Consider the following 14562-nt stretch of genomic DNA (forward strand, 5'->3'; position numbering starts at 1 on the left):
ACCGTATTTGCAGCCTAATATGCGTGTGACAATGCAATTATGGGGGTTATAAGAGTATGCAAAATATTCATTACTCTTTAATCTCGTGTGCAACGAGTCTACACCTGTGGATAAAATAAAAATTGGTAACGTGACTTTGTATTTCTGCCCGTGTCGAAAACTTTTCGATACTGTGCCCAAGTCAGTTCGTCCAACACGTCACCTGGGCTACCCAGAACGTTCACTGGTAGATTCTTTTTATAAAGACCTATAGCAGGCAGCTGAAATAAGTTTTTAATGCAATTTCATTGTTAAACACTTCCGCTATGCAAGGGGGTAGTTTATATACTAACAAGCATATTTAGAAAAAAGTCACAGGCCTACTAATGAAATATAAAACAAGATAGCGTTTTCACCATAAATAGTTCCTTCTTGCGTAGAGACCCGTGTAACCAGGGAGCATTCCGTAGTAAAAGTCTTCAGCGCAACTATGGTATACAAAAAACTGCTCAAGATTTCTTTCCATTGTTGCACGATAAATATTAGATCATTAAAATTTTAAATAAAATTGATCGTTTTATCAAGTTTTTTATTTCAGGCAGGACAAGTACAATAAATTAAGCATAGTATCTGGCGGTGGTGGAAGTAACTGTAGTAGTTACTATTTGGGTGATGGTAGTTACTATATCCTGCACGAGTTCTTGTGTAGATACCACAGGGACCGTCTGGATCTGCAAAATACAAACATTATTGACGTTTGTGTAATAAAGTTAATGAACACTTCCACAAGTTCAAGACTACATAGTTACCTCATGAGTGACAGCCACGTGGGTGATGGTCTGCCAGTATTTAACAGTATCTGTTGTGGTAACAAACTGACTGTAGATGGAGACCATTGTGCTCACTGGGTAGACCCCCACTGTAGCCGTCACTAACACTACCGGTGTGGAGGTGACCCTTATCACAGAGGTCACCGTCTGTGGCTGCTGGGGAACAAACTCCCATTGGGTGGTTGTCTGGGTGACTGTCAGGGTGATCGCTGTCTGGTCAGTAACCCAGACGTCAGAGGTTGTAGTCTCCCGCAGAGTGTGGGTCAGGGTAGTCTGCAATATTATACACCATTACCAATTAGTGAAGTATAAATAACAGGTTGGTTGAGAAGGGTAGTACCACGGTTACCAACCTCAGTGGTGACGGTGGAGGTTGTGGGGGTGACGACTGGCAGGGGCGCGTGGGTGCCGTAAGGTTGGTACGCCTGACCCTGGATCTGTTAGAGTGCAATTTTTAGCTTCTTTCAAAATTGCGTTTAATATTTGCAAGAGTATAGTGTAAAAATGGTAATTACCTGGGCGATACAACCGAGGAAGAGTAGAGCAAATATCGCCATCTGTATGGAAGAAAAGGCAGTGTGTAATTAGAAGTCAGAAGAGTTATTAGCTACCACGATCAAAGAATTATCAAAAGGCACCAAACCGGGAAGGCTATGCAGCACCATCAAATGTGCAGAATAATCAGAAGGTGCTAAATATCACAAAGGATGCCAATTCGAGAACTGAAACGCACAAGGCGAACAACATCAAAAGTTTTAGATTCGCCAGGAACTCTAATACAGGGACAAGCGACCGCGAGGGATGGTCAGAATGTAAGATACGCTCGTCCTGGAAGCCAAGGCATTCAATAAGGACATGCATAACCATAAGAGGGACAATACAATTTGGACAACAAGGAGCAGAGTAGTGCCCCATTAAACAGCCGTGAGCTAAGTGCCTATGGCCAATACACAACCTCGCAGAGTCGTTTTCCCACCACCAGTCATGGTGGTAGGATGATCCTGCCAACGTTAAGGATGGAGGAATGAATAACTGGCTTAAAGTCTAAATAAGGAATACCTTTATGGGAGATGGGACCAGAGCAGACAGCTTCCCTGGCTGCAGCCAGGGAAGCTGCACACAAGCGACCGCACGCTCAAGCAACACCAATATGGCTGGGAACCCAGCGAAACCCATCCTACTTAAATTTACTGTGTATAAGAAACAGCCAATGCTGAATCTGTACGACCACTGGATGGACAGGATTAAAGGATCCAAGAGCCATGAGGGCACTGCCAGAGTCAACAACAATCACAAAGGAAGATTGACAATGACAAAGCCAGACTCTAAAAGCAGAGAGAATAGCATAAAGTTCTGCAGTGAAGATGCTAGTCTCCGGAGGTAGGCGACACAAGTGTGGTCAGGAAAACAGTAGCCAACACCGTCTGCAGACTTAGACCCATCGCTGAAAATGGAAATAGAGTGGGAGTGGGAAGAAGCGTGTTCAATGAAAAGGTGTTCGAGAACTGCAGGAGGGGTAAAAAGAGCTTTAGTAATACGGGCAAGGGATAAACAAAATTTAGGAAGGGGGACCCTCCAAAGGGAAAGGACAGAACAATACGAGGAGAAGCATCGGTAATACGAATCTAAAGAGAATCTTTTAAGACAACCGGACAGAAAGAGGCAGTGAAGAGGAACAGGAGCTACAGGAGGGATAAGAGTCAAAGAACGACAGAGGCGAGGGTAAGAATGTTGCAAGGACCACACATGATATCGAAGACAAGTGATCACAGCGGTTCTGAAGAGATAGGAATCCATTTTCAATATACAAGCTGGGGGCGGGAGTCTAACGAAAGGCACCAGAGCAGAGGTACAAACCATTTTGGTGCAAAGCATCATGGCTGAAAATTAAAAGAGGCAGAAGAGTAAGCAGGGTAACCATAATTAGTTTTGACAGTACGAGAAAGGAATGTAAAGAGCGTTCGCCTATCTGCTCCAGAAGTATGGCACAAAACCCTTTAGGATGTTAAGGGCCTTAGAGCATTCAACTCGGGTAAAAGTTATGGGTTGACCAAGACAATCGAGTTTCAAAGATTAACCCCAAAAGCTTAACGGAATTCCTGTACACAAAGAGGCGAATGATCACCCCCGACAACAGAGGGCAAGTTCGTCGACTGAGCCGAGAAGACGCAAGAAGGAAGAGGAAAGACCACTGAAGGCAAGTATAAAAAAAAAAAAAATTATAGTGCTCAGAACACTAACTTGGGGCACACCCTTGCATTGCCAAAAAAGAGGAAGAGAATGGCCCCAAGCCTCACTAAAGGCACGACCAGAGAGGAAGCTTTGGAGGAAGAGAGGAAGATTACCACGAAGGACAAGAGAACGAAGTTGGGAGAGAATATGATAAGACACCGTCTGGACATAAGCCTTTTCCAGGTCTAAAAATACGGCAACAACGGAGGTCATCGCAGCAAAACCAGAATTAATATAGAGCAACTTCACCAGGAATCTGTTGTGCCGAGGCATTTACGAAAAAACAAATTGAGAAGGGGAGGTGGTATAGTGTTCCAAGAACCACATCAAATTAACGATAACCATACGTTCAAAGAGAGTTTGCAGACAATTCTAGAGGGCAATAGGTCAGAAGTCCTGAGGGCATATCCCAAGAAACCCTGGTTTCCGCACAGAGAGGACATCGTCAGTCTTCGGACTGACGACGACTCCTAGACCCGGTTATACAGACTCATACCTAGACGTGCACAAAGGGAGTTTGCAAAGCATTTAATGAATGCCATCAGAGCCCGCTGCCGTAGAACCACAGAGGGCCAGGGCAGATAGAAGTTCAGAGAGAATGTATCGTTATAGGGAAGGCTGAGATGGGTACGGAAATCTAAAGGATGAGATTCAAGAACAGGATTAAGAAGGAAGGACGAAGACGAGAACCAGAGCCAACATGAAAAGTGGGAACCCAGTTCGGCCGCAACCTGCACCGGGTCCAACACAGGAGTACCACGGAGGTGAAGAACCGGCTAGACATAGGGAACGAAGTTGCCCACTATCTTGTGGATGTGCTTCAAGATCTGCAACAGGTGATTTTCGGACATAATGGTGGCAACACAAGACTGCCAACACTTAACCGTACAGATGGTCCACTGCACTCCTTCCGAAATAAAAGAATCTGCCGGCGGCAGTGTCCAAGCTGAACGGTTACAGCAGACAGCCCGAGCACATTCGACATTCCACTAAGGAACGCACTTCTGCGTGTCCCTAGAGGTAGAATGAGGAATACAGTGTCCGACCATAACTAGAAATCTTCACAACCCGAAGCGGCAGACGGTGACAGCCGCGAGGGGATCTAGTGAAAACTTCCACCTGGAGAACAGAATGACCTTGGTCCTCGAGGATGTCTAATAGCCTCATGGCAGTCATATCTCTAACACCAGTTGCAGCATGATGCGGGAGGAGAACAGTGTCAACACTAGCACTTAACAGTTTTATGGAGATCCAAAGAGTAGTCTTCATCGCAGGACAATGCGGCTAAGCGGGTAGCTGTATCCTGAGAAGCAGTGAAGACATTTGTACCAAAACCGGTGGGGTTAATTTAACAGGCATCAACCTAATCAACAAAGTTTTTATAGAGGGAGAAATCTTGAGGAGGTGCAGAACCCAACTGGAGGCATCATTATTTAGCCCCATGAAGTAGGACCAAACAACGGTGGTATGCATTAGTATGAGAAGGGATCGTGCGAGTGCGACCGCGGTGAGGACGGCGTCGAGAACCTCCAAGTGTTGGAAGGTGTAGTTATATTGAGAGACCAAGCCGGGCCAGGGGACGGGGTAGATACCAGAGGGGGCTTAGGGATGAAACCAACCACAGGAGGGAAGGAAGCATAGGCATCAGGAGGAGCAGCAAGGTCAGGTCTCACAGTGTAGGATGGGTTACAGAGCCCTGTCTTTAAACAGGGCTCTACTCGGGGGGGCTTGGTCGCCCACCCCACGAGCCCGAGAAGTCATAAACGGAACAGTAGTCATCGGCATGAAAACAAGAATGAAGACTTTTCACCAATGTCCCCTCCCCTCCCCACCATGGAATCAATTAGATGATAAGACACCACAAGAGATATTTTGCCGGTGCCTCCTAGGGGTGCGTCGTGAGTATACCGTTCACAAACGCCACCTTAAGAACCGTCAGTCCGTAGAGATTGGGGGTTCAGTGATGAAGAAGGATCGATAATAAGCGTGACCCCTTGCTTCTGACATTGTGGTACTGATAGTTGTACGGGTGAGAGTATGCCTCTTCAAAACACCTGGCGTCAAAACATAAAAAGATCCAAAAGAATAATCAAGACTGGCAAAAGGCCGGCAGGAAGTGAATTGGAAAGAATAGGAGGGAGGGGTGGGGGGGGGGGGGGGGGGAAGGGAAGAAGAAATTAAACTAGGAAAAGTAAAAGCAAGTAATTATCAATAGAAGGCACCAAACCGGGAAGGCTATGTAGCACCATCAAATGTGCGGGATAATCAGAAGGCGCTAAATATCACCAAGAATGCCAATACGAGAACAAAAACGCACAAGGTGAACGATATCAAAAGTCTCAGAGTCGCCAAGAATTCTATTAAGGGACAAGCGACCGCGGGGAACAGATGGAAAACAAGACATACGCTCGTCCTGGAAGTCAGGACATTCAACATGGATATGTATGACCGTAAAAGGGACAATGCAATTTGGACAATAAGGAGCAGGGCGGCGCTTCATTAAGTGACCGCGAGGTAAACGGGTATGGCCAATACGTATCCTAGCCAGAGTCGTTTCCCCACTGTCGGTTACGGTGGCAGGAGGAAGGCCACTGGGACACATGACTCTTAAGAGTACGCAGTTTATTACCAAGAACAGAAGACCAACAATGCTGCCAACGGGCAAGGATGGAGGCATGAATAACTGGGTAAAAGTCTGAATAAGAAACACCTTTGTGGGAGATGGGACAAGTGCGAATAGCGTCCTTAGCGGCAGTATCCGCACGCTCATTTAAAGAGACACCAACATGGCTGGGAATCCAGCAAAATGCAACCGACTTAAATTTACTGGAGACAAGAAACGGCCAATGTTTAATCTATGACCACAGGGTGGACTGGATTAAAGGACCCTAAAGCCATGAGGGCAATACGCGAGTCAACTACTACCATGAAGGAGGACTGCCCCCGGGAAAGCATGAGACGAAGAGCATAGAGAATAGCATAGAGTTCTGCTGTGAAGATGCTAGCCTCCGGAGGAAGGCGACACATAAGTGTGGTCAGGAAAAACAACCGAGTAGCCCACACCGTCAGCAGACTTTGACCCGTCGGTGAAGATGGGAACGGAGTGAGAGTGAGAAGAAAAGTGCTCAAGAGGAGTTCAGAACTGTACGAGTGGTAAAAGCTTTAGTGATGCGGGTTAGAGAAGTACAAAATTTGGGAAGGGGGGGACCCTCCACGGGGGCAAGGAGGGAACAATACGAAGAGAAACATTAGCAAGATGAACCGAAAGAGAATCTTGTTAGCGAGACAAACGGACAGAAAGAGGAAGGTGGTGAAGAGGAACAGGAACTATAGGAGGGGTAAAAGTCATAGCACGATAGAGGCGAGAGTGAGGATGCTGTAAGGATCGCACTAGATAACGAAGACCGTAGTGATCACGGCGATCCTGGAGAGAAAGTCAGTGTCAGCGTACAAACTGAGGGTAGGAGTGGAACAAGAAGTACCAGAGCCGAGGCGCAACCCAGTATGGTGCAAAGGATCAAGATGGCGAAGAGTAAAAGGAGAAGCAGAAGAGTATGCAGGGCAGCCATAATCAAGCTTAGACAGGACGAGAGAGGAATGCAAATAGAGGAGCGTGCGCCTATCCGCTCCCCAAGAAGTATGGGACAAAACCTTTAAGTAGGCTTAAGTAGGTAAGTAGCCTTAAGAGGTTAAGGGCCTTAGAGCATTCCACACGGAGGTAAGAGACATGGGGGCGACCGAGACAAACTAGTGTCAAAGAATAACCCCAAAAGCTTCGCGGAATCTTTGTACTCGAGGGGATGACCATAAAGTGACAGAGGGACGAAGAACGATCCGCTTCCGAGTAAAAATCGTGGCACAAGTCTTAGTAGTAGAGAACTTGAAGCCACGATTAGTGGCCCAAGATGACACGGCATCAATCGCAATTTGAAGCCGCCATTGAAGGAGAGGCGAATCATCACCTCGACAGCAAAGGGCAAGATCATCAACATAGAGAACGGAGAAGACACCTGAAGGAAGAGAGGAAAGAAGACCATTGAGGGCAACCAGAAAAAGTAATGCTCAGAACACTAGCCTGGGGCACACCTTCGTATTAACGAAAAAGAGGCAGAGAGAGTGGCATCAAGCCTGACTCGAAAGGTACGAGGAGAGAGAAAGCTTTGAAGGAAGAGGGAGATTACCACGAAAGCCAAAAGAACGAAGTTGGGACTGAATATGGCATCTCCAAGTCGTGTCATAGGCCTTTTCCAGGTCAAAAAGGACAGCAACAACTGAGGTCTTCGCAGAAAAAGCAGTACGAATATAGACCTCCAAGTTCACCAGGATATCAGTCGTGCTGCGGCACTTGCGAAAATCAAATTGAGAAGGAGAGAAGTGGTGATGGTGTTCCAAGAACCATATCAGACGGACATTGACCATACGCTCAAACAGCTTGCAAACAACTCTTTAGAGCAAAAGTCCTTAGGGGACGTACCGAGAGACCCTGGTTTCCGAATAGGGAGTACAATGGCATAGAGCCAGTCCTCAGGGATGGACGACTGCCAGACCTGGTTACACAGATTCAGTAAATACTGAAACGTGCACCGAGGGAGATGGCGAAGCATCTCATAATGAACGTCATCCGAGCCTGCTGCCGTAGATCCACAGAGGGCCAGGGCAGACTGAAGTTCAGAAAGAGAAAGGATCGTTATAGGGAAGGCAGAGACGAGTGTGGAAATCTAAAGGAGAAGATTCAAGAACAGGCTTACGAAAAAGGAAGGATTGAGGAAGACGAGAACCAGAGCTAGCAAAAGAAAAGTGGGAACCCAGTTCGGCCGCGACCTGCACTGGATCCCCCACAAGAGTCTAACGGAGGTGGAGAACCGGCGAGACATCTGGAACGAACTTGCCCACAATCTTGCGGATCTTCTTACAAATCTGCGGTAGAAGAGTATCTGACGTAATGGTGGAGACACAAGATTTCCAACTCTCGTTTAGCAGTACGGATGGTCCTACGGGCCACCGCACTTGCCTTCCGAAACAGAATGAAAGAAACAGCCGTCTGCCGGCGGTGGGTTTTTTTCCAGGCTACATGCTTACAGCCGACAGCCCGAGCACAGTCCGCATTCCACTAGGGAACACATTTCCGTGTGACCCGGGAGGAAGAGCGAGGGATAGAGCCGAGGGCAGCGTTGAAGACAGTGTCAAAAAAGGAGGAGGGCGCGAGGAAGAGGCAGAGAGGAGAGGTCAGAGAGAGTAGCACGGAAGGTGAATAGACACCAGTCAGCCTTGGCAAACTGCCACCGAGGGAAGGAAAGGTGAGGGTGGAAAGAGAAAAAGGAAACGAGGATGGGGAAATGATCACTTGTGGAGGTCATCAAGAACCTACCACCCGAAATCGAAGTAGAGGGAAGACGAGCAGAGAAAGATCAAGACAGGAAAGGGTACGAGTTAGAGAGTACACGAGTGGGCTCACCAGAATTCAGAAGAGATAGAGATGAAGCGAGGACGAACGGTTCGAGAAGACAGCCTCGGGGGTTTGTCAGAACATCACCCTAGAGGGAATGTAGACAGTTGAAATCACCCAAAAGGAGCACCGGCTGTGGCAAGGAATCCAGGAGGTGCTTAAGATCAGGAAGGGAAAGAGGGACATTTGGAGGGAGATAAATTGAACAAACTGTATACCATTTACTTACAAAAACACGAGCAGCAGAGCAATGGATAGGGGACGGAAGAAGTAGGGAGACGAAGGGAATATCAGAACGAATTAAGAGAGCAAGAGAGTTATGGGCCCCAGCAAGAGCCGAGGGGGGGGGGGGGAAGGATGAAAGGAATAACCACGAAAGTGACCAGGACGAGCACCAAGCATGGGTTCCTGGAGACAAACACAAAGTGGCATAAACCGTGTAATGAGAAGTTGGAGTTCATGGAAGTTGGCATAAAATCCACGAATATTCCACTGAAGAATAGACATTATCAAAGAGAAGGGACAGCAACAGAGAACAAGAAATAAAGGTAAAGAGGAACACAGTGTATTAAAGAATCTCAGGAGCAGGGTCTAGAATAGGAGCAGGGTCGGCAAAAATCAGGGTTAGGGATCATGGGTAAACTTAGTAAGGAGAGAGGGAAGGGAGCGAGAGAACAGACCAGAGGCGGACTGACGGGGTCCGGAGGATGAGGAGACAACAGAGGGGCAGGCAAGGACAGTTTGAGGAGGGGGGGGGGGGCAGAAAGCAGGGAGTGCACCTCAGGAAGGGCAGCAACAGACAGGGAATCGGGGGCGGAAGAAACCTCCATATCAGAGACAGGGGGTTCAACTACGGAAATGGGAGGGGGGATGTAGTGACAGTCGGAGGGAGGGGGTGAGGAAGAAAGCGAAACCACCTTACCCGCCAGAGAGGAAGAAGGAGAGGATCCAGGCTTACGTTTCTGACCGAGACAGGCGTTCCAGTAACAACGTACCGGGCGACAGACTATGGTCTCAGCAGGAGAAGAGGAACGAGAGCAAACACGAAGGTCGCTGGGAGGATGATGGATATCAGCCTGGACCGACAGGTGGTGTGGCGGGTCAAGAGACTGGGGGGGGGGAGGGACGGGAAGAAAGAGTGGGGGGGAGATGGGGAAGACAAAGGAGACATGGCGGACTGGGTAGGAAATCCCAGATGGAGAACCGGGAGGGAGACCATCTGGGACAGGAGGTAAAGGAATAGGGGAGGCGGTGGTGGCCAGGTTTAAGGCCTGGAATGGTTGCGAGACTGAGGAAGACGGGAAGGACGAGGAAAGGTAGAACGCAACACGCGAGCTAAGGAGACGCCCGCGAAAGGGGCGAGACGATGACCTTTTGGTCTCGCTTCAGGAAAAAGACAGACGATCACGGTACTTCAAGTTCAGGACGGCTTCGAGTTTGTAGTGCATACAAACTACATTCCCCTCGCTCTCTACGTTGGGTACTACGCGTGAGAAGGTAGCGTGGGCTTCACCGCAATTGAGGCAGCGAGCCTGGAGAGAACCGCACTCTGACTTAGAATGACTATCGTCCCCACACAAGGGGCACAGATACACAGTACTGGTGCATTTGAGGACACCGTGCCCGAACTTCCAACACTTATTGCATAGTCTAAGAGAGGGAATATACTCTTGAACGGAGCATCTGGCACAAGCAAGAATAACAGAGGGCGGAAGGGCCCTACTATCAAAGATGATTTTTATAACTAGAAGGGGCTGACGGCGATGACCACGAGGGGGTCGAGTAAACGTGTCCACCTGGAGGACAGAATGGCCTTGGGCTTCTAGGATATGTTTAATATCCTCCTGGCAATCTTTGAGGTCCCGAACACCAGTTGATACATGATGTGGGACGACAGTGCCAACACTGGCATTTAACCGAACGTTCTTGGAGACCCAGACAGGGGTCTCGCCAATGCAGGACAAAGCGGCTAAGCGAGTAGCTGCATCCTGAGAAGGAGCAGCGACGACATGCGTACTGTAACTGGTAGAGTTAAAAGTAAAAGGCATGTACTTTATCAACAAGGCGTTTATGGAGGGAGAAGTCGTCAGGAGGAGTAGAATCCAGATGGTGGAGATCAAAGTATTTAGCTCGCGTAGCGGGACCAAACAAGACGTCGAAAGTACCATTACGGGAAGGGATCGTGCGAGTGCAGCCGTGGTGGAAACGGCGGCGAAAACCCCCAGAGGTCACTGGGGTAAAAGGCGCAGTAGTCACAATGAGAGACGAAGCTGCGCCAGGGGACGAGGTAGTCACCACTGGGGGCCTGGGGCTCGACCCAACCACAGAAGGGAGGGGAGCCGAGGGGAGGCGTCAGAGGTTAAAGGAGGAGCAAGGTTGGGGCCTAATGCAGTGGAGGCTAGAGAGCCCGGTCTTCCAACACGGACGGACTCTGGGGCTTTGTCGCCCACCGAACGAGCCTGAGAAGGTAAAGCAGAAACAGTTAAAACAGTATTTTTCATCGCTACGAAAAGTAATATTCATTCACGAATGTGCCCCCACACCAATCATAGAGCCACAATTAGATGCAGGACACCCAACAAGAAGCTATCGCCGATCATGCCGGGGCCTCCCAGGGGTGCGTCGTGAGTATGTGCCCCACAAACGCCACCTTAAGAACCGACAGTCCGTCGAGATCAGGTTCAGTGACGAAAGGGGGAGTGACAATAAAAAATACCCCTCGCTCTACGTTGGGTACTACAGTTCTACGGGTGCAAGAGTAAGCCTCCCCGAGCACCCGGAAGTCAAAATAGAAGACGTCCAAAGGAATAACCAAAACAAACAAAAGGTCGGCAGGAAACGGTAAGCAGATAGGAGAAGAGGGGGGAGAAAAACAAAACAGAAGGAAAAGGTGTTCAGCACAATTGGAGAGGACAGCAGCAGGAGTACAAGGCTTCAAAAGGATGAGACCGACCCATGGAGCATCACCCTCCGGCAGCCGCCTACCAAGCCCCCCTCACGACAACGGGCTGGATGGGGAGGGAGTACCATGATCAGAGCATTCAGATATACTCTGAAATCTAAACAGAACTGAAGTTACTGCACCGAATATTTCCTCACTAGTTCAAACAATGCAAGACTAAGAATTTGTGAAAATTTTATGGGAACTTACGGTTTATGAAGCCGGTCAATATATTAAAGATTCTTGGGAAGGAGGAAGTACAGTCCTTAAAGTGAAGATTATCCAAATTTAAAAATTAGATTCGATAATAACCGATAGGGTAGGAAGTTCAACTAACTATTTCTGGCAGTTTCGTCAGAAGTCTATTCATACTAGTAAATATTTGGGATATTTAAATCAAATAGCAATGTTAAAAAGAGTAATCAGCTTCAGCCTTTAATCGTTTGAATTAAATTATTCAAATGGTAGAAAGTTAGTTAATTGTTAATACAAAGCGAGAAAAAGTTAAAAATTAGTCAAGTTGAATACTATGTGCTTCAGGGCGTTTATATTATACTCTATGATCCGCAAATTTTGCTCAAGTTATGAACGTGCAGTAATATAGTTACGAGAAACTGCCAATTAAAATCTGTTTAATAGACATTAAGATGCCCGTCTTATTAGGTCCTCATTGGAGGTTATAGGTAACCAAAATGAATTTCAGCAGATCTAATCAAATTATTTTCTTAAGACTATGGAAAATTTAAGTATATAGGCAGTAGTTTAGTAAAGAATGCAGAATATCTTGGCAGAAATTATAAATATTTAGTCTGCTATTGGAGTAGAGACTTTGCATTAAAGTTTAAGGTTACATTTCTTTAACAACTAACTGCGATGCAAACTATTTTAAATCCATAGTTCTACGTTTTGCACAAGTGATTGAATTTTAGGAATTTGTGAAAAGAAAGCATGTTACTAGGGTTAAAGCAAGTTACAAAATAAACATTTGCTAGGCCTAGGCTCTTAACTGTTCAAGAAATTTACATTTTAAAAAATGCATTACATTTTAAGCACTTTAATTTTTACTATAGATTAGAATCACCAACCAAATACTTATAACAATCTACTATATTACCTTAATAAGTACATTAATAAAATATTACTAACTTAACAGCATAGAATCAGTACCTGTTAAGCAATTAATTCCAAGTAGGATTTCTATTTCAGTAAACAATATACTTAAATAATTGGCCAGATGTACAATTGATTTAAAACTAACCTTTAACAACACTTAAAATATGAGAGAAGGTACCACACAGACAACAGTGGACTGACTGTGGTTGAAGGCGGGCCGGGCACCTCGTTGACTCAACACCAAACACTTTAGGGAAAAGGTACACAGTTCCCCACAAAAGCTGCCAAGACCACCATGACAGCGCCATCTATTGACTGAACCGTCAGCTACGCTCCCAGTGGAACAAAATGGTGTGAAGACTCACGGAGACTCAATATTTATTTATTTTTATCATGTCCAATAATTCCTTACAATTCTATTTAATAATTATATTAAAATATTATTTTTTGCAGCCTTTTTATCGCTTTACTGATTAATAGCAAAATATTAATTTTGCTTTGAATATTACCTTAAGTCTTAGAATATTTAATTATGAGTAATAGTGATACAGTAGCCCAAAATGTATATATTTGCCATCTTTTTTTTATTAATACATGAGGTACATCTGCATTTGTGCAGCTACCCTAGACTATATGAAGTGGAGTACAGTGTGTCAACAAAGCTAACTACGTGATGCTAAAAAATCCCCATCACACAGGATGGTTAGTCATACCGAGGCATGTGATAGGCAGTCTGCACTGGCAGACTCCGGATGTATTTTGAGGATATCATCAGCACAAGAGTGAATAAGGTAGCAGTGGTAAAAAAAGTCCCCATCTTGCAGGATGGTTAGTCATACAGGGTCATATGTTTAGTAGCCTGCACTGGCAAATTTTGGGTGCAATATGAGGATATCCTCAAGAATACGAGAGTGAATAAAGTAATTGCAAAGCTCCACGTACCTCATACCAACTGGTCTCAAAGGTCTAATAACTGGGCATTCGGTGATGTAGTGTGGGTTATCATGCCGCAGTTCCTGCTCACAGAGTTTGCACGTGGAGTGCTCAGGATTGGGAGATCCATCACCTATAGCCACCTGCCACAGGTAACGGTAACCCAACCTGATCCTTGCAACCACTGTATCGCACAGTCTGGTGGATGTTTTGTGCTGCACATAGATATAGGTTTCAGATCTGAACAAATCATAGCTTTTAATACTAGTACTTTCAGGTCGTTGGGAGTCAGTAATTTCTTTCCTATCAGACCTGAGTGTTTGAACCAATACAGTTTTGACAGTAGAGATGGGGATACCTAGATCTAATTCAACTTCATCGTTGTTGCACGCTAATTTGGCTGCAATGTCTGTCTCATTATGATGGGTTATATTTATGTGTGAAGGTATCCATATAAAAGGGATTCGAGACCCTTTACTCTGTGCAGCAATTAGATCATTTATAATTGGTAGTATGAGGTCCTTGCTGTCGATCTTCCAGTAGAAATTTTCGATTGCTTGAAGAGCAGACTTTGAATCACAAAATATTATTCCTCCTCCAATGTTTTTTTTATTGTACTGGTAGCTAGTTATGATGCTGCTAGTTCTGCTTGTGTGGAGGTCATCCAGTTGTTTAACCTGACACTGACAGTCTTTGTGCAAATATTATTTCTATAAAACCTGCATGCTGCTGCAGTTCGTTCCGAGGCCTCCACTCACATATTGAGATATAACACCGTGGGCCTAAATTCACATATTCACCACACTAGGTCTACACTCACATTTTGAGAAAGAGCATTGTAGGCCTCAAAGCCTATATTTACAGCCGTATGCCTACTTGTCTACACTATTACAGTTGACACTCCTCTCCCTCAGATCTGGAAGAAAATCAGTTTGTGGGGGGTACGTTTGTTCCAGATATCACGCCAGTCCTTCACTTCCGTCGTCCTGTTGTGGCTGCTCCGGTGTCGGTTGCATCCGAACTGGGTTTATACTTTTCGATTGTTAGCTCCGGTTCTCATTTTCCTCGCTCTTTTCTTGCTCGCAAGC

General features: G+C 46.2%; 1 protein-coding gene across 2 annotated transcripts; it reads right to left on the reverse strand.

Moving 5' to 3' along the window:
- Window positions 1-581: 581 nt before the first annotated feature.
- On the reverse strand, window positions 582-12787 carry LOC138352547 (uncharacterized). Of its 2 annotated transcripts, none has more exons than XM_069305035.1 (5): window positions 12687-12787; window positions 1325-1366; window positions 1163-1246; window positions 789-1082; window positions 582-710 (listed from the first exon to the last, which is right to left on the reverse strand). In XM_069305035.1, the coding sequence occupies exons 2-5, from the start codon at window positions 1364-1366 to the stop codon at window positions 597-599; spliced, it is 534 nt and encodes a 177-aa protein (XP_069161136.1). In that variant the 5' UTR covers window positions 12687-12787; the 3' UTR covers window positions 582-596. The 2 variants fall into 2 exon arrangements, with proteins under 2 accessions (XP_069161136.1, XP_069161137.1); XM_069305036.1 differs by having other exon boundaries at window positions 12596-12704.
- Between the last annotated feature and the right edge of the window lie 1775 nt (window positions 12788-14562).

Source organism: Procambarus clarkii, chromosome 54 (genome assembly GCF_040958095.1).
Source record: "Procambarus clarkii isolate CNS0578487 chromosome 54, FALCON_Pclarkii_2.0, whole genome shotgun sequence".
NCBI lineage: Eukaryota > Metazoa > Arthropoda > Malacostraca > Decapoda > Cambaridae > Procambarus > Procambarus clarkii.

Excerpts from the sequence above, each read along its gene's own strand:
- LOC138352547 (XM_069305035.1), bottom strand. The coding sequence starts at position 1,366 with ATGGCGATATTTGCTCTACTCTTCCTCGGTTGTATCGCCCAG. Across the intron at positions 1,247-1,324 it reads TCCTCGGTTGTATCGCCCAG|ATCCAGGGTCAGGCGTACCA; the intron begins GTAATTACCATT and ends GCACTCTAACAG. Across the intron at positions 1,083-1,162 it reads CCTCCACCGTCACCACTGAG|ACTACCCTGACCCACACTCT; the intron begins GTTGGTAACCGT and ends ATAATATTGCAG.